Genomic DNA, 25,204 nt, shown 5'->3' on the forward strand with positions numbered 1-25,204 from the left:
AAAGAAACAAGCAAGAAAAACAACATTAAAAAAAAGAAAAGGAACTGACTTGGAAATTAAACCAACAATACCTTTTTTTTCATTCCTTGCTGCATGTTTGACAGATACACAAATGTGTATGTGCTTCTGTGTGTGCCTACTAGTGCAAACTGGCCTTTTTCCCCTCCAGTCTTTATGAGTGGACTGCATAGCCTTGAGCTACAGCAGTGCTTTTTGACCCAAGTACTGCCCTGCCCTCACTCTTACACAGCTGTAATACAAGCTTGCGAATGGAGCTGAAAAACATCCACACTGGGGCTTGCACACACACATGCAGCTACACACTCTAGAGCACATATGCATGGCTGCACATACAGCTTTAAATACAGCTGAATGCCAAAATTAAGAAACACGTGTCCTGGCACAGAAACACTGTTTGGAAGACATTTAATTTGGGAGTTTAATGGGACTACAAAGGATGGCAAACTGCTGATTCCCGCTTGTTACAATGACCCCTTACATCAGGCGCAGGGCCAAGGGGGCTGCCGAAATCTGATTTTAGATCCCCGGTGCTAAGGTGTTAGCCTATTACTGGCATGGATGAATGACTGAGCAGGCCTTCTGAGTTCAAGTCCCCAGATCTAAAGCCTTTCTATGAAGTGACCAATCACACTCATATGTGGCGAGTCACACAGGGACACAAAAAAACCAAAGAGGACAGAAACACGCCCACAGAGACACACAAAAGATGACTTTTTAATCCCAGAAACCAGCACTTCCTGCCCTTTTAGCTGCAAATAAGATCATTTTAATGCCATGCTCAACATATTTTCTTTCACATGAGTTGCTTTTTCCATTTAGCAAAAGGCAGCTTTGATATTATCATGTTTAAATTAGATTGCTCCTTGCTAAATGGAGATGATATGAGGCAGAAAAAAGAACCTGAACCTGGTGAGTATTGTTAATAAATATCCATACACCTATTTAACCACCCCATGACTCCCACCTCTTTAACACAGACAAGCTATCCCTTTCACTGCACTCACTGAACACAGACCATGTTAGCTTTCTTTGAGTCTACAGTAACTTCTGACTCCATGGGAGCCAGTGTAATAGCCCAGCATGAGCACTGCATGCTACTGAGTAGATTCAGACACTGTTCTGTCACTTGAATGGTGCCAGAAATACGAAGGGGGGAACTCATGAGCAGAGGGGGAAGCAAGTGAAAGATGTGCTTGAAGCAAAGCGGCACCGGCAGTACCTTGTCAATGCAGACACCTATGTAAGAGTCGCTCATGGGCACCAATATTGCTCTAGAAAACAATATGAGTGGATTTGTTGAGTTTCTAGACCAAAATCATTTTTCTGCCAGAAATATTTGCCATTTTTAAAAATAGTAGAAAGGCGAACAAAAGAATTGTCTTGCATGTGTTTTCTATGAGTTTCCACCACTATTAGTATTATACTAGTATTCCACACATATAATTTGAGACCAGCATCTATAATGTACTTGTGGTTTTGGTGAGCTATAACAGCTGCCAAGTGGTCAACTCACTTCACATCTGAACAACTATTGGATGTATTGCCACGCATTTGATACCAGCAGATTCTCACTGAGACCCATTCATTTATCCATCCATTCGCTGCTGCTGTTCCTTTTCAGGGATGTGGGGGGTGCTGGAGCCTATTCCAGCTGTCACAGGGCAAGAGGCAGGGTACAGATCAAATTTTGTCATATTTTAAGGGTAAAGGTAGTTGTTTTTTGAGGTTATTTCACAGAGAAAAAAACTATACGGTATTCAGAAATAAACGGTGGTGTGAAAAAGTCTTTTCCTTCAGAAATGGAGCATCATACCAACTGTTTATGTGCAGCGGAGGCAATTTTAAATTTTTGTCTGCACCTTCAAACTCAAGATATGAAGAAGGAAAATACCTAAGTTTTATAATCTAAGAAGGCGTCTCGTTGATCAAAGAAATAAAAGCACAGGGGGAAGAGACCATGCAACCTGTATCTGGATCAAATGTCATCCTCTTCCTCCTCACTGAAAGTCATGACTCTAACACACGAAACGTGCATAAATATGCTTTTTTATTTCCAACATTGTTGCAATTTCTTATGGTAGCAGATTAGACATGCGGCCCTCCAGACATCTAACAATACGCAGACTAAACAACAACTATGGCTAATGTTTGATTTGAGTTTCTCGCCTAACAAAGGCGGACAGCTACTGTATCTAGTATCTACTGTAGACCAGCGGTCCCCAACCCCCGGGCCTCGGACCGGTACCGGTCCGTGAGTCGTTTGGTTGGTACCGGGCCGCGAGAGTTGAGGCTCAGGTGTGAAATGTATGGTTTTCAGGAGTTTTATCGTTTTTCAGCGTTATTTTGTTATCGTTTTTATCGTTAACTCGGTTTTCCTGGGTCTTTTCACGTGTGTTATGAATAAATCTTATTTTTTCGGTACCGGTACTAGTTTTATTTTGTTGTATTTATCCGCAACACCTTAAAGGCCAGTCCGTGAAAATATTGTCGGGCATAAACCTGTCCGTGGCGCAAAAAAGGTTGGCGACCGCTGCTGTAGAGGATGTAATCTACCAATGGGAAGGTCAGCGGGTCAATCCTTGGCTCCTTCAGCCCACATGTTGAAAGATACTGAACCCCCAAAAGCCTACGATACACTGGAGTGTGAGTGTGTAAGGTAGTTAGAAAGTTATTGAAAGTATAAAATAAGATGCTGTATGAATGTGGATTGTATTTAAAAAGTGCTTTGAGTGCTCTGTTAAGCTATAAAACGCTATATAAATATCAATCCATGTAGCAGTAACAAGAACTTTTCACAACAAACTTCTCTGCTAATTTCATGGCTGTCATGGTTACCCATGCCCAGCAGTGATGACAGCAGTTGCTCAGATGTACTGAACTGGACTGGACTGCACCGCAGGTTGAAAATGAAGCTGAATGGGTAGCCAGAACAGCGCAATGCAAAGCCAAAAGGTTGTGGTCAAGTTTCAGTACATGAAAATCTGGGGGTGAGAACAACTTGTTCATTTATAGTCCCCAAGGAATACAGTCTAATGACTTCCTCTAGTACAACCAGCAAGCTGTAATGAGTGCTTTTAAGTTTTATTTAGAAGCAAAACAAAACTATTGCCTATTCTTTGCAATTTGATGCAGAAATCTATGCCTACCTAAAGATGAATTACCAACATAACAGACTAATGTTAGTGTGATCAAGTGCAATAATAACCTATTTAACGGGGAGCCTGTTAGGTGCCATTATGTAATGTAATCAGTGGTTTTTGATATGGTGACGAGATGTTTGGAAGATTAGCCCCAGCAGGCCACCAGAGAAATGCCATTACAGCGCAGGTGTTGACTTTATCACAACAGAAATTGCTTCTTTCACATTTATAATGTATATAATGTTGATCAAGTTAACAATTAAAAGTTTTTTCTGAAACTTTTTAACATCCATTGTTGTTTAATAGCTAAGGGTTAGTTTATAACTTTTTATGCACGATTAATAATCAGAGGAGCTGGTAGGAAGTTTTTTCTACTCACCACAAGTACTATAAAATATGCCTGTAATTTTGTCCTTTGACACACACATACACAGTTGGAAAACAATGAGTGTTATAAGAGAAGCACTTGGGAGGGAATTGTGAGGTTTCACTTTTTTTACTGTCTATTTTCACCGTGGAGCTCTTGCTCTCTATTGTTGCTCTTTTGGGAGGCTTGTTATTGATTTCCAGAAAATATCAGATGTCAGTAAGATTTATGATGTAAGCAGGCTGCAACCATTTCTACTAATGTTGAAAATAAAACCTTTTCATGACTGCTGTCTTTAACTGATCTGAATATAGGACCCAGGATAGATCAATGTGAATTTCATGACCTCCTTTATTTCTAGGGTCTTGATGCGTTTGATTCTAACTACATTAACTTGTAACTTTTACAGCACTTGAACCTGAGTTGTTCATGGCTCAGTCCAAATATAGAGTAACAACAGCATGGAAACATCCTTGCCAGTAGGGGGTTCAAAAATAAGTGTTTGCTCAGTGACTGCACTGAAATTTCTTGCTGTAAGAGACCAATTGCAAGTAGTTCTAGTAACAAACTTCCCCAGAGATTAAGTTTGTAACACCCTCAATTTCTGGCTAACCACTTTTGATCACGAGGCAGTTGCACAGATCTCCAATCTGATGCAGCCACTCTCAGATAGATTAGCAATTATTCCTTACCTTTGCCGCCTACTTTATAAACGCAGGCAGACTGCCAATACCGAAATCAGTCTTAGTCAGTCTATGCTGAAGAGTACAACTTGTCTGTTATGTGTCTCTCTGCAATAACACTGAGGCATTTCCAGGCCAGTCAAGATATACATCTTTTCAGCGTGTCCTGGGCCTGGCCCGGGGGGTCCTTCTAGTGGTACATGCCAGGAACACCCAGGAGGCGGCCAAGAGGCACCCCAATCAGATGCCCGAACCACCTCAACTGGCTCCTTTTGACATAGAGCCTCTCTTGAATAACTGAACTTCTCATCTTCCCAATATTATTATTAATCTGGCTGAATTTATTGCAAACATTTTGGTTGTGATACTGTCTTCTCTAGTACAATTCAAGGCAGGGATTTCAGACACAACAATAATATTCCAGCAGTCTGAAGCCTCACTCTAATTGATTTATGTAATTTATACGTTTCTGTTGATTTCCTTTTGGTCTTTTATTGCATAGGATCTGGATTTTGTAAAGGCTGTTTTGTCTGTATTGTTTGTGCTTATGAATGTAAAAAATAAATAAATTCATCAGAACCAGAACAAATGAAAATCACTTTTCTTGGGAAGCAAAAAAAGTCAAACTGACATTGCCTTAATAAAAAATACCACCAATATCAGGTCTGTATAAGCTGCTTAGACACCGAGTCATTTAAAACGAGCAATGAGTTTGGTGTCAAAGGATACTTGTTGTTCGTACTCCACTGACTCTGTGCAAATGAAGCATGTGAACTACTCGAACATTAGTCTTAATTGGCTACACCTAATGCAACCAATAGACATCAACCGATTATAACACAATAACCAGTGAACACATTTATATCACTAGACACACAAAAACACACAAAACATGAAATATGCCAAATTAATTTTCATCCTAAAAAAAAAAAAAAATCATGCAAAATTCATAATTTAGCCTTGATTATCATACTAAATATCACTTCACTGTTTTCTGCTATTGAAGCTCGGTCTTTTGGGGAATCAGAGATGGAGTGCACAAACAAAAAATAAATAAATAAATAAATAAAAAAACAATGGGGAATGGAGAGACACACACAGACGGAGAACGACGAGACGGGAGACTGAAGAGCACAGTTGGACAAAAAGAAATGGCTTTGGAAGGGGATCAAGTGTAAAAAAAATAAAAATAAATAAAAAGGTGTGTAGGTGAAAAGAGTGGGTGAGACTAAAAACAAAGAAGGGAAAGATGAATGTTAAGCAGGGTTCCAGAGAGGAATAGATTAAATGCATGGATGAATACAGGAAGGATTGAAATTTGTGTTTTGGCTTCTTTACCCTGTTAAACAGGCGGCTGACCAGTTTAGGTGTTATCGCATCTCCCTCGCAGGCTCTGTATTGACTGACTCTGGGGGAGAGAGGGAGGGGATGTAGGGGGACTGAAGTGATAATTGGCGATATGCTTACCTGGCGCAGAGCCTGCAACCTCCAGCAGGGCACAAAAACAGACAAACACACATTCTCTGCTTTTGTTCTGTGCCACGACAAGCTTTACCTCAAACCGCCCACCCTCAACAAACACATCCACACATAAGAAAACACACACTCACAGGTAGCTTGGCATAAGAGTAAAAGTCTCTCCTATGGAATACTAATACGATTGCCCTTGCCAGCTGACCTCTTATAGGCCAAACAGGCTGTCTGTCAAACTAATGGGGCGGAACGCTGGCATATTGCTTTCCCACAATCCCTCAGCAGAGCCGGGACACTCATTTACTTCAGTCAGCTTGTTGCCAAGGCAACATTTAGGATGGTTCTGGTGGTGGATGGACGCACAAACACGCACGCTGCCTCTCCTACGATTCTGTATAGGCACCTGTGTATATGTGCAAACTTGAACTCGCAAACAAATGCAGCGCAACCTGTTAAGTGTTACTACCGTGAACTCTTGCGCACACAGACACGCACGCACGCACACACACGCATATATGAGTGTTGCTAACAGCAGTGAAACAGATGAATTTATGTATGCGGCTGACAGCACTGTCTGCATGCGGAAGGTACACTAAGTGCTCTTTGTCTCTAGTCTCATCTCCATGCTCCAAAACTCTCTCCCTTCATTCACAATACATGCTCTCCTGTTCATTTGTTCTGAAAGCCAAGCAGACAAGCCTATTCTTCTCCGCCTGTATTTTTCTCCCCATCCAGACAAGGAGAAAGCAAAAAAAAAAAAAAACAACCCAAAAAAGGGCTGCAGACACACAGGGACGAGAGCCGAGAGACTTCCAGTACCGGGTTTCAAACTCCATTGCTGTTCTTGAGGATTGATTACAAATGCCATCTCATGCAATTTCAGTCTGAATTTTTTAAGCTGTGCAACATTTTTTTTCGTGTTTCCCCATCGAAATGAAAAAATGCAAGTGGATGAAATTTTAATTGGGACCGTGCTCATCTATTGTGCACTGTCTTAAAACCTAAACCAATCATAAGCCGGCAGTGTCTCTGTGGCTGGCTCACATCCTGTGCAATCTGTCCCTACAGACCCAGAGCAGGATCTCTGACAGCAACTGTCTGTGTGTCTGTAACTGTGTCTCTGTTTGATCAGTAACTTGTTATTATGAAACCGGAACATCACAGCAAGTGAGGGTTTTGAATGTATGATCACATGATTTGGTTTGACAAGTGCTTAAAGCCGAATTCCAGATCTTCATTTCTATCTTAATATTTTGCTCATAGACGATTTGTAACTTGAAAAGGGTTTTTTTTTTGCTGGCTTCTGTGATTGCTCTGCATGTAACAGGAAAATTACTAACCAGGCAACCTGCGTCTGGGTTCACAAACTTCGTTTCATGGGTTTGCTTCTTGTGATACCAATTTTCTTTACTGCTTATTGTAATAGACGTGTGGTGGGTGACCAAGGGGCAATCTGCAGAGCTGAAAAGGGAAGCCAGTGTGCCATGCAATACAAGTTGTTTTGAATGCTCAAATAGAATAAGTAGAAGAGTGCTATATAATTTTAAAGCTATATAATCTTGTCACTACATCACGGCTCGTCTCTCCTACATCACCTAAATCCCCTTTTAAGGTCATTTATTGTGTTGCATGCCCACTGTGTCGTCGTCACAGCTTGGTCACCATTCATACTGGCACTCAATGTTTCCTGGACTTGCGGCAGTCTCCTCCTGAACGACAGATGTTCCCACTCAAAAAAATCCTCTGCATCATCACTGATACAGAAGTGGAAAAAATTATAACAGGAAGCAAAGTGATACAGTGATTAAAGTCACTTTCAGTATTTGTCGCTGTTCAAAAGGGCCACAACGGTGAGCATAAAGGTGCACAGTCCAGTCGGGAAACTTCACAGGTGTGCAGTTGAAATCAGAATGAAGGCAGAATGCTCATAGATAAGGAAATAAATTTCCCCCATGGAATGAAAAAGCTCTGAAAATATAGTATCAAAGCTATAAAATTACTGTTGAGTGACAACACCGGTAACGAACTGCTGACTTATATGTTAAACTGCACTTAAAACCCCATGGCTACCCTGCTAAATGAATAAGGAAACTGTAGTTTTCACCCTTAAAGATTGTTTACAATGTCTTGAAATGCAGAAAATAGCTGTACGCTGTATCAGTAAAAGCTGATACTTCTTGGAGGCCACATGCTGGTGAAAAAACACTTTAGCGTGCCATTCATCCCAAAGGTACGCACTGACATATGGTGACCTAGAAGAAGAATCTGTGTTGGCTCTAACAATTTTAACAGCATCCATTCAGAGATTAAACTGATATATGTTCATGTCTACATGAATAAATGTTTATACAAAGATAATGGTAACTGTCTGGCTGACTAAACCTCTATCATCTTGGCTTTCTGTTCCATTTAGAAAATCAATCAAAGCAGTGAAATGTTGAAGTAGCAGATAAGCTCGGGAATAAATGAGCAACAGCAGCTAGTGGACATAAAAAAAGGTTAATTTCCTGCCCTTGAGTTTGTTGTTGATGCACTGCATCAGCTCAGCACTCCTCCAGATTGAAGTGCGAAAAACAATGTCGACAGGTGTGCGTTTGATCTAACTGAATGACATTTACCCAGGTACCCTTGAGACGGAGAGGTAAAGAACCGTAAAGACCTTTTGTTGCCTCACCTTTGATGGAAAAAAACAACTCACTAAAGCTGAATGAATGAATGCATGGTTACTCAGTGCAGAGTGTGATCCTGGCAAATGTAGATGTATAGTAAATGATTTTTGTGTGTGTGTTTTTTTCCCCACTTGGCCCTCCGCTTGCATCTGTCGATCCCAAGTGGCCGTCATCGCTCTCGTCTTTCTCGTCTTCTTTCTCTAAGCATCGTTTCCCTCCCTCTCTCTTGTTTGTTCCATTCTTCCTCTTGTCACTACCCTTACCTATCTCTAATTAACACCTACTCTAGGCTCTATCTGCCTTAGCAAACCCCAAAGGACAGAGATGAAAAGGGAGATGGAGACAGAAAAATACATACAATAAGAAATGAGGGAAATCAACTGAGCAAGGGGGGGGGGGGGGGGATGGTGCAGAGTGGCACAGAAAGAGAGAATAGACAGATTCAGATGGTGGCTCTTAATGTTGGCTCGTTCAGCTGGTCGGTGGACATGTTTACAATGAAAACAGCTGCTGTGGTTAAATTTAACTGAATAAAAACCTTAACTAAACCACAGTGATCAACATAAACATGCTTTACTTGGGCACTAATGCACCCAGTGTGACACATTCACATGTTCGAGGGCTCTCTAGAAACCATCTGTCTTTGTAAAGCCATCAGAGACCTCAGGACAACATCAAACGACGCTGTAGATCTCGAGGTGCTTGACTGCATGTGTGTGTGTGTGGCAACAGGAAGAGTGTGCCATCCATTTTTGTGGCTTGAGCCTCAGCTGGTGTTTATCAGTTAAGGTGGAGCCCGTGTGTGTGTGTGTCGTGTATGTGTGCACATGGACACTCAGGACTTCAGTAAATCATTTCAGGCAAGCAGATGCACGGTTGTAAGCTGACATACGAATGCACATGCACGCGAATATACAGACATGCAGGTGCACCACTTGATACTTCACCACAGAGACTGCAAAGAAAAAGGCTGCATGCAGACTAACATACAAATAGGAAGGTTAAAAACGGCAGTGTGAGCGAGCCGGGCTGAAAGGCTAAAGCTGTTTGGCCAAATCAAGACAAAGAAAACGACCACAGGCAAATGCACCAGCCCCCAAATTTGCAAGCATTAACAAACACACACACACACAAGTTGAGTAAGGTGCGTGCGCACATGTTTTAGTGAATCTGGCTACTGCATTAGCAACACAGATTTATTGCAAGTATCGATTACCCACGGACGTCAAACATCACACACCCGCAGCAAAGCACTGAGTCAACAATACACTGAAAAATGTTTATTTCCACAGCACTCCACACCCATAAATTACGAACTATTGACTTCACACCTGCAAACACGTACAAAGCACAGACACACACACAGACATACGCACACACCCTAACGAGCTGCATGCAAAAGCACCTTGAACACCTGCCACAACAAAGAGCTACCTGCTACCTTACACAAAGAAAAATATAGAGAGACACCACACATGGGGCATAAAACACTCGCAAACACGTACACCAACACACACGCACGCTCGCTCTTTTTGGCTCGTAAATTGCACTGCATCATCTGATTAAAAGAAGTGCGACAATTTTAAATTATTTGGTGTCCACAGACGACCATTTGCACCACAAAGCCATGCCATTAATAACAGCTGAGGCCTGCACGTATCTTGGCAGGCACACAAACATAGGCGACCAAAGGATCAGACAGGTGGTAACTTACCTCCACCTCCACCGAGCAGAGTGTTGTTGGCTAAAAGAGAGACAAGAAAAAAGAAATGATTGTGAATACAACTGAAGCGTAATTAATAAGGCTTAAACTGTCACAGCAAGTCGGAGGACACAAAACTAATTAAATTAAGCAAAAATGTCTGTAGTGTATATATGGCGAGAATGTCTTTTCAATTTATGGCTATGTATTTAGCCAGATAAACAGCTAAGTATTACACTTAGCTATTAGATTTCTACTTTAAACTGAAAATAATATTTGAGGGTTGGACTCAAATAAGAACAAGAAGATGTCTTTTAATTTTTTGGACCATACCAACCTGTGATTGCTATTTGTTAAACTGAATAAATACCTGAACAGATCAATAACAAAAATACCCATGAGTTGCAGCCCTCACATCTAATATAAAATGTTACACAGGTCTCTGATGAATAGTGCAATCACGTTCTCATTATGTCCAGGTGATATAAAACTCCAATTACTACAATGAGCAGATTTCATTTTTTCCCATTATGATTATTCAGTTATTTTAATTGTAAACCGATTACCCCTAAATCTCAAACTGAAGCCCAAACAAACAATACATTTGATGGCACCTCATCCAACAGGAAGTCGTTTTAACACTTGCTTTCTCTGCCTTACCTCTGCATAACTTTTCACTATGATTTAAAACACCTCATCATTTTGGTTTTAGAACATATTCTGTGCACAGTAGTACATTTCATGGAGACATTTCCTACTTTAGTGTCCAACTGGTCCTAATGAAAATGTACATTCACTACGCACTTCATTAGGAACAACTGATCAACTGCTCATTAATACAAATATCTAATTAGCCAATCACATGGCAGAAAATCAGTGCATTTAGGTCATGTAGAAGTTCAAACTGAGCATCGGAATAGGGAAGGAAGATGCAGTAGAGCATCTCTTAACATCAAACCTTGAAACAGATGAGCTACAGTAGCCACTTACAGTGGCTTGCAAAAGTATTCGGCCCCCTTGAACTTTCCCACATTTTGTCACATTACAGCCACAAACATGAAACAATTTTATTGGAATTCCACGTGAAAAACCAATACAAAGTGGTGAACACGTGAGAAGTGGAACAAAAATTATACATGATTCCAAACATTTTTTAGATATAAATAACTGAAAAGTGGGGTGTGCCAAGAACAGGAAACCGGAGGGCACAGTTTGCACAGGCTCACCAAAGCTGGTCAAGAGAAGACTGAAAAAATGTTGCCTGATCTGATGAGTCAATATTTCTGCGCCAACATTCATATAGTAAGGTTAGAATTTGGTGTAAACATCGTCAAAGCACAGGTGGGGGGAATTTTCATGTTTTGGGCCCCTTTTTACCATGTTCATTCCTTTACCACACATCATCTGATGGCTACTTCCAGAAGATAACACACTATGTCACAAATCTCATATCACCAGATCTCAATTCAATAGAGCTTTCATTTGTGGTACAATGGGAGATTTGTATCATGAATGTGCAGCTAACAAATCTGAAGCAAGTGTGTAATGCTGTGCATCTTTTTGGATCTATGTCATGACGAATAGGGCTGGGCCATATCATACCGTTCACGGTAATACCGGTATAATGTTGGGCAATGATAAGAAAATGAAATATCGCGATAGAACATGGCGGAAAAAGCATGGTGGCGACGGAGAATGAGAAGGGCAAAAGCGGATCGTTGAATGAAACGGATGAACCAGAATTGCTTTGTAAAAATGCTGCAACTTCAGTGGTGTGGAACTGGTTTAGCTTTCCTCCGTCAGATACACAACAAAGCACTATTTTTGGTAGAGCATGCTAGCAGGCCGTCGTTATTACTGTGTTTTTTGGAAAATACAGCACACTTGATTTTTCTGAAAATTGACAGTGCCCCTTATAATCCCGTGTGCCTTATGTATGAACTCTGGTTGTGTTTACTGACCTCAAATCGATTTTATGTACACGGTGCTCGAAAATCTGTCAAATGTTTTAGTACAACTTTGCTAAGCTAGGAACCCGCAACCACTTGATGGATTGTCGGAGCATTACGGCTATGGTAGGCAGGAGCCTCGCGGAGTGATACGTACTGTGCTTCAACATAATATTACCGTATTGTGTGTGTATAACCTCTTTTTAAGTTTTGTGGATATTATACATGGTTATGCTGAGGATATGTCGGCCAGTTTCCACTGGAAATGCCTTTTGGTTAAACTGTCAGCAAGGATTTTGCATTTGCACTGTTAAATTTTTATATTACTTTAATAAAACAGCTGCTTGTTTAAGTGAAAATACATTGATGGGTTCTTTTGCACTAATAAAGTTGTGGAGTTGTAAAGTATTTTGTCTAGTGTCAATTATATCATCAGTTATATCGTCAGTTATATCGTTATTGCAAATTTTCAAATGTATATCGTGATAAATATTTTTGGTCATATCGCCCTGCTCTAATGACGAATAAAGGCAGGTCTGAAGGAAAAACAAGGTTCAAGCCAGTTCTAGCAACTTGTATCTAACAAAGAGGGTGATGAATGTATATTGATGCAGGAGAGCTTTTTCTTCAATAATCCTGCCTAAATGCTGTTTGTTTCAAGAGGTGCAACTGTTACTTTAAAGGCAAACTGTCTCCATTTCCTGCTTGTGGACCACTGGTTCAGTTTTCATTCTACAAGTTTGGAAATGGAAGAACCAGATATTTAGTGCATTGAAGTGTACAGCACATCTTCATTCAAAGTGACAGTAAGACATTTTCATTAGTACAATAATGACAATGCTATTAAGAAATGAAGAAATACCCTTTAAAGTAACACTGGAAACTTCAAAAACTGCAAATGAGTTACAGTTTGTGCATAAGTCCAACACCAAGTTGATACTACAACCAAAAAAGTTACAAAATAACACAAGCATGACTAGCTACATTGCTAACGTGTTGCACAAGTGCTTTGCTGACATTATAAACAGGCTTCTGTGTGCAAACAAGAGTCTTTGATCGGTTGATGCTTCACCTCACGATTGGTGATCTGAACAACCTCACAGTCATCACAGTGAGTATCAAGCTTCATTAATTCATTCAGCTACTTGTTCAACAGTAATTCTAATTTTAATTCCTAGTTCTATATTTAAATGAATCTTCATTTAGGTGAAGATAGCAAAATAAGGGGGGGTGGGGAAAGGTGTTTTGATATTTGTCCTTCTGGGGGGAAAAAAGGTTTATTGGTGTCAGCAATTCTTCACACGAGTGGCTCTCAGTTTGTGTTTTCAGGGCTTGCAGTGCTGCTACTATTTCCCAGCCAGTCAGTTAATTGCATCCACGTGGCATCGCAGGTGTAACTCGGTCCCTGATTAGACGGATAGAATGAGAACCAGCAGGCTCGGAGTCCCGTCAGCGAGGGCTGAGAAGCACAGCACAATATGAATGAGTAACTTCACGGCCCGCGAAGCTAATAAATAAACTCACGCTGAGGCTACAGTCCAAAGAATAATAAGCTACCCTGTGACAACAAATAAACAGGTAATGTGGTTCAGTTTGTGTTTCACTTATGAAAAAGGAGACCATACAGCGACTTCCAACCTGGATAACAAGGAGGTGACTGTAACTTAAACAAAGTAAGAATATAATGAGCTCTTTTTGCAGCAAGGTAAATGCTGAATAAATACTAGTATCTATGAGTGGCCAGTATGCTCCAAATCATTCCCTACTCGAATCAAGTCACCGCACATGCTTGTAAGTGTAAATTGCTGGCAGGGTGACAATGCTGGCTGTGGCTGCTTTTGACATATGTGATACCCAAGTGTTTTTCTCACCCGCATATCCATGAACGTGTGGACTCAGCAGTGTTAGCCTGAGGACATCTGCAGCGCTTCCAGGAAACCGTACCATAAACTCATACAAATCAAGTTCTTTTTTCCCCCTATGCTCATGCATCCTATTTTGGTTGCTGTGAACATGTTAGGATAATCTGATAAGCACATAATCGTTCTGCGAGGGACAGTTTCAAAGTTACGTACGAACACACAGGGGACAGCTCTCATTTTAGCTAATCCTTGCCAGGAGGCATTGTGCCAACTGGGTACGCACTGAGACTGTACATGAAGCAAGCTGGTTTTTAAGAGAGCGAGGAAGAGAAGCTAAATCCCACAGATGTCTTTCCTTCTCGAGGATTCTCTAGTCTTAGCCATTTTCACCATCCCCCATTGCCTCATTAATTGTAAATACCACTTAATTTCACCCTTTAAACACAGCACACTTCCCTGTATATGTCTCACTAAGATCTCCCAAAGTGACTATCTCGACTCTCTATCAAGCCTTCTTAGGAAAAAAAAGGAGTTTAATGTGACAGTGTGAAACTGTCTCAGGTGCACAGCTTGTCTAAGAGCTGATAGATCGAATGATGAACCTGAATAAAGCTCGTTCAGATGGAAAACCTCCGACAGATAAATTGTCTCCATTAAGTCACCCGTTCATCATGTGCTGATTAGCTGCAGGCTGTACATAAGGCTTATATCACACACTAGGTCTTGTTAGTACTCGTCTGTGTTGACTAACACGCCCCAGGCCATATGAAGCCAGGACTCCTGAGTAGTGAAAAGCTTCCTTTCTAAAGAAAAACAAATCTGCCTGAAGGAGACAGATTGCAGCTCTGACAGGGAGAGCTGGACCAAAACTACAGTCATCAGTGTTTTACTGGTGCTGAAGTGAACTGGTGAGCCCGACTGTGACATCAGGATTTGCTGGAATAACTGATTTTGTTTACCCACAGTGGAAACTTGTTACAGCACTTGTTTTAGGCTGATTTGGTGAACTTATTAGCAAGCCACAGAGCAGTTACCGAGCAAAGTAATCACCTATAATTTGTCTGTTTCTACCCTTTTGAATCCAGTGTTGGGAAGGTTACTTTTAAAATGTATTCCATTACAGAATACAGAATACATGCCCCAAAATGTATTCTGTAATGTATTCCGTTACGTTACTCAATGAGGGTAACGTATTCTGAATACTTAATATATTATCATGCTGTTTACAACTACATGAATGTACTATTGCTGTGATTTATTACTGTTACTGAAGGTCCGCGGCTCCGAACCGTAGTAAAGGGACCTCTGGCTAATACCTCTGGTTCATGTCGGTCTCATAGGCGAAAACAAGCTTTACTTTGTTGTCTGGGTCAACCTTGCTAGCGAGAGACAGAGAGAGGCGTTGAAAGGCTGCTCCAACAGAACTTATTGTTTTTGGAGGAAAACACGAACACGGTGTACAGTCGAGTCTTAATAGCTTACTTACAACTGGGCTCCTCAGGCACTCTTCTTGGCTGCAGTGGTTATTATTATATTTACATGCTTCCAGCTCCTGTTTTTGCTCGATGACAGCTCGTACTTTTCCTTTTTCTCCCTCCCTCGCTCACAGACACATAACGTGTATGGCAGTCCATTCTCCCTGCAGCACGGACTACACTGCCTATGATGCTACATTCTTTAGAGCTATACCAGTAGCATTCTGCCAATTAGCTTAGCACAACAACAACAAAAAGGCCTCTCTCACCCAGGAAACACGCAGAGAGAGAGCGTCACCCTGTAACCATGGCAACCGTAACACTGCCACCTGGAACAACAGAACGTAGCTGTCAAACAAAACCCAAACAGTCCTGACCCGCCACAATATGAAACAGGGAAGTACCGCCGTGTAATCCATTTATTTCAACAAAGTAACTGTATTCTAAATACCACCTTTTAAAACGGTAACTGTAACGGAATACAGTTACTCATATTTTGTATTTTAAATACGTAACGGCGGTACATGTATTCCGTTACTCCCCAACACTGTTTGAATCCAAGACCAATATTTACTGACATTACCTTTGTTTTAATCTCTAACCAATCCATGGTTAATTACCTAACTGTATAGCCAAAGGAGCTTGCAAAGAAAAGCGTCTGGACTTCTTTAAGTTACTTGAAGACGTTTCACCTCTCATCCGAGAGGCTTCTTCAGTTCTAAGGTCAAATGGTGGAGAGTCCCAGATATAACCCTAGTGGGAGTGTCCCCCCACAGAGGGACAAAAGGACCCCCTGATGATCCTCTAATCGCCTGAGCCAAGGTGTGGAACTGGGTGTGGGTCCCAATCAGCCAGAGTTTCGGGTGATTTCATTGTGAAACCTGGCCCCACCTTATCATGCGAATTCCTGAGGTCAGATGGCCCAGGGTGTGAGTGGGCCTTAAGGCGTCTGGGAAGGGATCTCAAAACTGGATTATAGATGGCAGAGAGTTGGTGTCGTAAACCGTACAGATTACCATACAAAGATCACTACTCTCCTCAGTGACAACAATACCTACGAAGCCTTAAAGCGAGACCCCACAAGCAGCTACAAAAAGAAAGTTATAGCTTGCCTTCAAGACTTGGAAAAGGACAAAATCATTGACCGCCTTACTTATCACCGCCTTTACCCAGGGGATGCCATACCCTGCATTTACGGACTTCCAAAAATCCACAAGGAAGCTGTCCCACTCAGACCCATAGTCAGTAGCATAAACTCAGCCACTTATAACATTGCAAAACACCTTGCTACCATCCTTGCTCCTCTCGTGGGGAACACCCCACACCACATCAAGAACTCCACCGACTTCACTGACAAGGTCCAGAAACTTACCCTGGATCCAGATGAAACCATAGTGTCCTTTGATGTAGTCTCTCTCTTCACTTGCATACCCACCACGGAGGCAGTGGAGACTGTCAGAAAACGACTACAAGAAGACAGCTCCTTGGAGGACAGGACCAACTTCACACCCGATCAGATTTGCACACTGTTAGACCTCTGCCTCACCACTACATATTTCAAATACAACGAAGGCTATTACAGACAAAAACATGGCTGTGCTATGGGCTCCCCCGTGTCACCTATTGTAGCCAACCTTTACATGGAGGAAGTGGAAAGGAAGGCTCTTGGCTCTTTCAAAGGAAGAGGACCCAGCCACTGGTACAGATATGTAGACGACACCTGGGTCAAAATCAAGACACAAGAAGTGGAATCCTTCACTGCGCACATCAACGCTGTGGATAAAAACATCAAGTTCACCAGGGAAGACATGAAGGATGACTGTTTGCCTTTCCTGGACTGCGCTGTGCACATTGAAGAGAATGGCAACCTCAACATCGAAGTTTACCGGAAGCCCACACACACGGACCAGTACCTCCTGTTTGACTCCCATCACCCTCTGGAACACAAACTTGGAGTAATTAGGACCCTACACCACCGGGCAGAACATGTTCCCTCTAAGCCTGAAGGGAAAAAGAAGGAACACACACATGTAAAGGAAGCACTCAAAACGTGCGGCTATCCTAAATGGGCGTTTTTAAAGTCAGCAAAGAGGCACAGAAAAGAAGATCAGACACCAGCGAGGGAGGATAAGAAGGACGGGCGCAACAACATTGTCATCCCCTATGTAGCCGGTGTATCAGAGAAACTCAGGAGGGTTTTCTCCAAGCATGACATCCCGGTGTACTTCAGACCCAGCAACACACTCAGACAAAAACTGGTTCACCCGAAAGACAAAACGCCAAAACACAGACTTAACAATGTGGTGTATGCCGTACAGTGCTGCGAGGAATGCCCAGACCTCTACATTGGAGAGACCAAACAGCCACTTCACAAGCGCATGGCACAACACAGAAGAGCGACCTCCACAGGACAAGATTCAGCTGTCCATCTGCATCTTAAGGATAAAGGACACTCTTTCGAGGATGCCAATGTTCACATTTTGGACAGAGAGGACAGATGGTTTGAAAGAGGAGTGAAAGAAGCCATCTATGTCCACTGTGAGCGACCATCTTTGAACAGAGGCGGTGGTTTACGACACCAACTCTCTGCCATCTATAATCCAGTTTTGAGATCCCTTCCCAGACGCCTTAAGGCCCACTCACACCCTGGGCCATCTGACCTCAGGAATTCGCATGATAAGGTGGGGCCAGGTTTCACAATGAAATCACCCGAAACTCTGGCTGATTGGGACCCACACCCAGTTCCACACCTTGGCTCAGGCGATTAGAGGATCATCAGGGGGTCCTTTTGTCCCTCTGTGGGGGGACACTCCCACTAGGGTTATATCTGGGACTCTCCACCATTTGACCTTAGAACTGAAGAAGCCTCTCGGATGAGAGGTGAAACGTCTTCAAGTAACTTAAAGAAGTCCAGACGCTTTTCTTTGCAAGCTCCTTTGACTACGATGACCTGGATGACTGAGAACCTTCACAGACTAACTGTATAGCGGCTAAATGCTGTACTATCTTCACCAAAGGACAGCTGCATTGTAGATCTGCCAGCTGTAGCCAAAAGCAAAGAGACGACAACACTGCGGGTCAACAAAAACTTTAAAGTGCAATGCAAAACAGCACAATGTTCCAGGTCAACTCCCAGCCAGGTGTACCTTTTACTGCATGACATTTCCTGCTGTCTTTCCCACATTTCCTGTTGGCTATCTGCAGCTATCAAATAAAAGGCAAGATGAGCATCATTATGAGAGATTTGTTTCACTCATTGTAATTTGATAAATTGAGGATATGAAAGCGTGATGATTTTACAGACTTTAAAAATCGTCTTTCGTCTGACTTTAGTAATGGGTAAATTGGTTGCTAGGAAACTGACACTGACAGTTACGGGAACCAAACCCTATTACACCTAACTATAGATATTACTTTGTCTGCATCAAGTGTGGATACGATGACAGCTATAGTTTAACAGCAAATAATAATCATGCACTGCACAATGAGTGTGGAATACATATTACTGTGAAACTGAGTTTTAAACAAGTATCCGGTCTGACATGTTGACCACAATTTTTTTAACTCTTCCATCACAGATTTTTGTATTCAACATAATTCTGGACTAATCTGGCCAATAGCAAGCATTTTTTTAAAATTGTTTTTCTGTTTTTATCCTTTACCTCTTTAGCTCCAGAGAACTTTAGCTGTTTAGCTTTCTGGGAGGACAGAAAGCTAAACAGCTGAGCCACCGAGTAAAAACAAGTTTGAACTGGTAGGTGTCACCATGTGTCAATCTATAGAATCCAAAACACACCCAGTGTCATCAAGGAAGTGTAAATCCCATTGCTACTTCATCGCTAATGACTGCATTAGCAGCTGTAAAAACAGATTTAGAGTGTTTAGGCATGTCAAATGGGACCAGTTGTAACTTAACGATTTTTGGAAGCAAATTATTCACTTCCTCTCCTGCAACATGCCTCGGCTACATCAGTGTCAGGTAATGTCCAAACATTTCCATTAATCACAATAAGACACAGTAAACACAGAGAGTGATAATGAAATTCCGGCAGTCGAGAGAAACAATGCAACGATGACAACGTGTTTAATTACTCCATTACCCTCTGGAACCCTACGGCTGTTATTTGTGTGCACTAAGTCCTCTTTCTTTCTGAGGGAATGACACTAAAACCTGATGTTTTAGATTGCTGAGATTTGTGTCGGCTGCTCTATTAGAGCTGACAGAAATGTCTTACTCCCACATGATAATGTCTGTTTGAGAATTTAAAAAAAAAAAAAAAAAAGTACTAATAAGATGGCAGTCACTACCATTTCAGATAGCAGCAAGTTATGTCCGTACAGGGAAAAGAGTAGGCTGGATGTGTATTTTTCTTTCAAGCAAGTCTTTTCTTTTCTTTTTTTTCCTTCCCCCTTCCTGATGCCGTCACTGTTCGTGTGTGAAGATGACAAAGACACACAAAAGCAGACAAAGAGTTCTTGGAGAGAGATCGTGGGGGCAGGCTGATGCAGCCCAGAGGAAGCTGATGACCGGTATAAACACTGCTGCCTTCAGACATGAACAGACGACACTCTGTATGACCTAATTCATTTGAAACACATTGGAGGTATAGCAGTGTTTTGTTTTGTTTTTTTTAATTTATTAGCCTTTACTTCACTGCACCACCTGAAAAATACTTATATGGGGCTGATTTCTTACCCTTCCTTCAAAGTTATAGCATACTTCTGTGCTTCAGTATCGGCTGCAAAGCAGAATTTCCCAACATAGAGACTTTAGTGGGGCAGACTAGTCAGAGTGTAACTGGCAACTCATTTTAGCATATTTAAATACCTCCAAGAAAAAGTCTCCAAAAGTTGATTCTGTTCATTTGGACGTAGCTTTTTGTGGGAGAAACGTTTCGTCACTCATCCAAGTGACTTCTTCAGTCTCAGCTGACTGCAGGTTTCCCCAATCTTATAAACAGTACATTTACATAATGACTGAAACCAGCCCACTGAAGGAACAATGGGCTGGGAGGTCAGTTCCTTAATCTTAATTATGCAAATTCGCATGACCATTGATCAACAACCACTGACCAAAACCCACTGATCAATGGCCATGAGTACCATTCACAGAGAGTTGGGGAATAGCTGCAATCACAGCATTGTAAGATGGCGAAAGATGTAACCTTAGGCCCCCTCCTCGATTCAGAGATGGTCTTTCCCTTTTCTCCGCGCTCAAACCAGCGTCCAGATGAACAGAATCAACTTGAATGCATCAAGACTCCAAGAAAAAGGTTCCATCCACAATCAGTCTACTATTGGAGAATCCCCTAGCTAGCCCCAGCCTTCCCTGCCTTGTGTTTTCCTGACTGGCTGACTCGTTAGTCAGATCACTGACATGGAGGTTTTCAATATCATTCAGCTCCATCAACAGTCTTCAACTGCAGCTGGTGACAGTAGCCCATGTTCTGCCTCAGAGATCCATTGCAAGCTGCAGGGACACTCTAATGAGAACCTGTGGCAGGTGGAAAAGTGGTTATAGTGCTCAAGCTCACGGAGGCTTCAGAGCAGAACGAGGACTACCAGCTGCAGTCGGGAGTTCATCTGTGGATCAGGACACTCTGCTCAGTTAGGTCCATAAGTTTGTGGACAGTGGCATATTTTTCCTGAGTTTTCTCTCTGTAATCCACCACTGTGCGTTTTTAAATCACACAATGAGTTTCTGACTGAAGTGCAAGGAGTGTGACAAAAGTGTTGCACTCACTGGCATTGTCATATATCTCAATTTTCAGAGGTTCGAAAGTAACTGGGGTAAAAATTAATCTTTTTATTTTTATTATTTGGCCAAAAACCTGTGGACCTACCTGTATCTGTTAACGTTCTTGGCAAAATATTTGGAACAGCGCGCAGGAAAAGATGACATGATATTACATATCACTTCATTTTGAGATACGTTTTCAGTACTCAGGCAATATGAACACTTTTATTAAAAACACAGACACCATGCTAAAAATGGATCCCACTACCAATTCCTTAAGGTGGTGCCTTTCAAAATAAAACAAGATTAACATCAATGGAAGTTAACTAAGTTATAGTGAAGCATAAGAACTTCACAGGGGGGACGTGGTGGACAGCAGGGCAAAGCAAATTAGAGAGCAAGTTAGATCAGACACATTAATCAGACACATTATTCCAACTGACTAATAATAATAATAATACATATACGCACACTGTGACACCACAGTGGAGGGAAAGTGCTATCTTATTCTTCAAGTATACAAGGATGGTGATTAATTATCTACACCGAGTATCACAGAATTGCTATTTTGTAGGTAATATATGACACGTGGGCAATGCATGGAGAGCTACACTGTACCGACTGCCCAGGTAGCTGAAGATGTAAAATATGCACTCCAACATCCTATTTCCATTTTATTTTTGCCTTTCAAAGAAGGGGAGCCAAGTTCAAATTCAAATTCACCTTGTACCTTCCTGTCACAAATGCAAAAAGGATTTTCATTTCATCTCACCATTTAAAAAAAAAAAATCTCAACTTGTAATCTTTATTCATTGAATTATATAATGATTAAGATCGTCTTACATGAAAAATGTATAAATGTATAAATCTTTGACACATTTTCAGTTATCCCATATAATCCTGTTATTTTCTGTGTAGATACATAGGTGCTTGAGTCTGAACCAGCCTCTGGTCTGATGCCTTTGTTTTCCCTTGTGGGGGGAACAAAGGCATCAAAGCAACCAAAATACCCATGTGCATGCACAATCACGCAGTTGCAGAGACATGGACACACACACACGCTCACATACGTGGAAGCACACAGGCACACATACGCAGAAGGGTGCAGGAGGAAAAGGGGTTTGAACACCAAGACGTGCATGTGCATACACCACCCTTTCAAGCAGTCACAGATACGCACACATACAAATCTAGACAGTCAGTGTTTGGGTAACCATGGTGATGGCAAAGCCCAAAGGTTTGTTACTGAAACCTAGTTAATTAGAAGGAGTAAGGGCGAAAGAGAGAGAGTAATGTCGATACTCGAGGGAAAGTGTTTCGCCATCTGTTAAAACCTACATGTACCCTCTGCCCGGTCGTGTGTGGCTACAGTGTAACTGTGTGTGCACGAGCTGGCCACAGTTGTTGCATGAGCAAACACAAACACACACAATTCTCTGCTCCTGTAGCGCTGAAAGCGCGGAGGCCAAGAGTTTCTTTTTCTTACTGGTATTAGATGACTAATTGGAAGAGCTAATGCTTAGCCGCCAAATAACGCGCGCTGGCATCTGCTGCAGAGACACACCAATTATCGCGCGCGAAAGGGATCAGGGTGATAAGTTATACAACTACATACAGAAGGAAAGAGACGGGAGGAGGGAGGGTTGACAGGGAGGGAGTGGAGGATGGGGTGGAGGAGGGGAGTGCGAGGTGTCAGGGGACAGAGGAAAGGCTCGGGGAGGAGGGGGGAGAGAGCGCGAGGGAGGGAGGGAGGGGATGATGGAGGTGAGTGAGTGAGAGAGACAGAGACAAAGTGAAAGAGACCTGAGGGTGGAGAAGGGAGACACAGGGCTAAATTTGCCGGGAACATAAAACAACAAGATGGAGTGTAGTTCTTCTTCTTTCTTGGGAGGTAAGTAATCAGAGAAAGGGGGAGAAAGAGGCCTGATTGATGCATCAGTGAAGGACGGGAGCTAAATGCCTTAAAACCTGGCCAGAGAGAGGAGGTGGTGGTGAAAGAATTTGGCTGTAAGAGTGAGACTAAGGAGAGGCAATGGGCTCTCATTTTGTGTTTGGCTCACTGTGTTTAATCACCTGCGCGTTTATGGGTGTGTGTGAATGTTTCTCTCTCTCTGTGGGACTGTGTTAGAAGTCGGAGGTAATGATGATAATGATGAAAACAGGGTAACATTTACTTTGTAGCTCTGTGTTAAACCAGCTTTGCCAGTGTGTGTCTTTCCTTTAAATGGCCTTCCATCTGATTTTAGGTTTTTTTCCTCCTTTCTCCCTGCTCTCCCTGGCTTCTCCCTCCTATTCCCCAGGCCCCAGTGCAACCTGTTTGTGTATTCCTCCCTCTCCCGCTTGCCTCTCTCTCTCCTACCCACTTGTCCTAAACACCATTATAGCGCTTTCAGTCATTTAATTTCTAGCCATCATTTATTTGGACCACTTGAGAATGTCAATCGGTTTGCTGCTGTCCCTGTGTCAGAAGAGGACAAAGCCTGAGCTACGTTGCAGGATAAATGCAGATTTGATTCTTTACCATCACCTTTTAAACCGAGGAAGACAAATTTAACATAAAACAATCTGATCTTGTAATGAATAACATAAAAGGATTTGCCTTTAATGACAAACACTCCAACTGTTGTATTAAGTAATCGTTAATAATCTATTTTTTTTTACTTGTCCTGCTCCACCCTGAGCATCAGTACAGGTGGACTATAACCTAAACTGAGTTAAACAAGTAATGCAAGCAAACTGGGTTAAAAGAAATGGTGTTATTGTGTTTCCTTTTCTTGCACCTGTGTTTACGCTGCTTTATAGGCTTTCCTTGGCCTCTTGGCAAATCTTACTTACTCAAAATATGTTTTTAAGCTTCACAAAGTCTTGTTCCCACCTGTGTGTAACAAACACTTTACTCCAAAATGTGCATTTGTACGCACTGATGTAGTGTTAACATAGATTTATAAGTGAGGATCCCAACACTGCTAATTGCTTGTGCATTCTTACCAGAGTTCACACTTGCAGTGGCGATATGACATGAAGCAGCTGGTAACTTTAAATTAATGATAAGATGAAGCGTGACAAGAGCAGGTTTCTCAGACTACTTAGAAACGTGGGAAGTTGACCAGAGTTCAACTTTATGCAAATGAGCAGTAATGCATTGGGGAAATGGCCAGCTGAAAGGTAGAAGTATTTAAGGGTACTTTACATTTTTTTGTCGTAAATCCTCCTCCGACTACAGTTACTATAACGGCTGGCGACAGCCCGCGTACTTCCTCAACAACTTTATAGTAGAAATTCAAATGCCTGCAATCAGCGAGGCAACATTAACAACAGGCGAAGATAAATGATGTAGAGAAAGCTCTTTTTTGCCTTTACCATAGAGAGTGCATTGCATACTTGGCTAAATATTTATATTTTATCATTCTAAAATGATTTTTGAATTAATTAAGAGAACATCTGTTGATCCAGTTTTCTTGCTTCTGGCGAGACATCATAAATTTGGGCTTTTCCAGTTTGCACAAAGCCATTTGTTATCATTTTACACTATTTTATACCATAAATGCTTAATTACTAAATTCAATATTTTATATTTTAATCTCTACTGAAGAGATGTAGCCTCTTACTGAAAAGTGATGCCTTAAATATTATTTATTTTTCTAATGGCCAGCAGGGGGCGATACTAGAGGTCTATGAAAAGCTTCCCAACTTCTTATATATAACCTCAGCAAACACTTTGCTCACGTGTTTCTCGTGTCATTCACTAGTGTCAAATCTTATGTAATACAGCACAATGTTATTTTTTATAAATTATGGTCCCCTTTAGATTAAAATTATTGCACAGTAGATAATACTGGCTCAAGGCTTTGTCTGACTTGACAGGCTGATATCATCTTTAGTAGTGCTCTCAGAAAATGACTGAGCTTGCCATCACTGTTATTAGCATGAACATACAGGGAACCCATTCTGAATATAACCAACATGCAAATGTGTCACGCAGGAGGCAATGCAAAGTCTGTACAATGAGACTGAGGGAAGCCTGAAAAGAAGAGTGGTTTGTTTTGCTTTTTGTGGTCTAAACAATCAGAGATGAGCATTTAAGTGTTGATTGGCTAAGCCAGTGCAGAATGACCACAATATTGCA

The 25,204-nt window shown here is 41.7% G+C and overlaps 2 protein-coding genes across 4 annotated transcripts in view; one reads left to right on the top strand and one right to left on the bottom strand.

The window, feature by feature from the left end:
- Positions 1-25,204, bottom strand: part of macrod1 (mono-ADP ribosylhydrolase 1) — a 150,372-nt gene that overhangs the window by 57,068 nt on the left and 68,100 nt on the right. For 2 of the 3 annotated variants that reach the window (XM_085172486.1, XM_085172496.1), the window contains exon 4: positions 10,068-10,097. The exons of the other annotated variant lie outside the window; for it this stretch is intronic. In XM_085172486.1, the coding sequence (XP_085028612.1) occupies positions 10,068-10,097 (30 nt within the window). The remainder of the gene's footprint in view (positions 1-10,067; positions 10,098-25,204) is intronic. 3 annotated transcript variants of the gene reach the window in all.
- flrt1b (fibronectin leucine rich transmembrane protein 1b) overlaps positions 22,831-25,204 on the top strand; it is a 42,958-nt gene continuing 40,584 nt past the window's right edge. The window contains exon 1 of the mRNA XM_085172436.1: positions 22,831-22,969. The gene's annotated coding sequence lies outside the window, so the exon portion shown is untranslated. The remainder of the gene's footprint in view (positions 22,970-25,204) is intronic.

Source organism: Neolamprologus multifasciatus, chromosome 2 (genome assembly GCF_963576455.1).
Source record: "Neolamprologus multifasciatus chromosome 2, fNeoMul1.2, whole genome shotgun sequence".
In the NCBI taxonomy this organism is placed as follows: Eukaryota; Metazoa; Chordata; class Actinopteri; order Cichliformes; family Cichlidae; genus Neolamprologus; species Neolamprologus multifasciatus.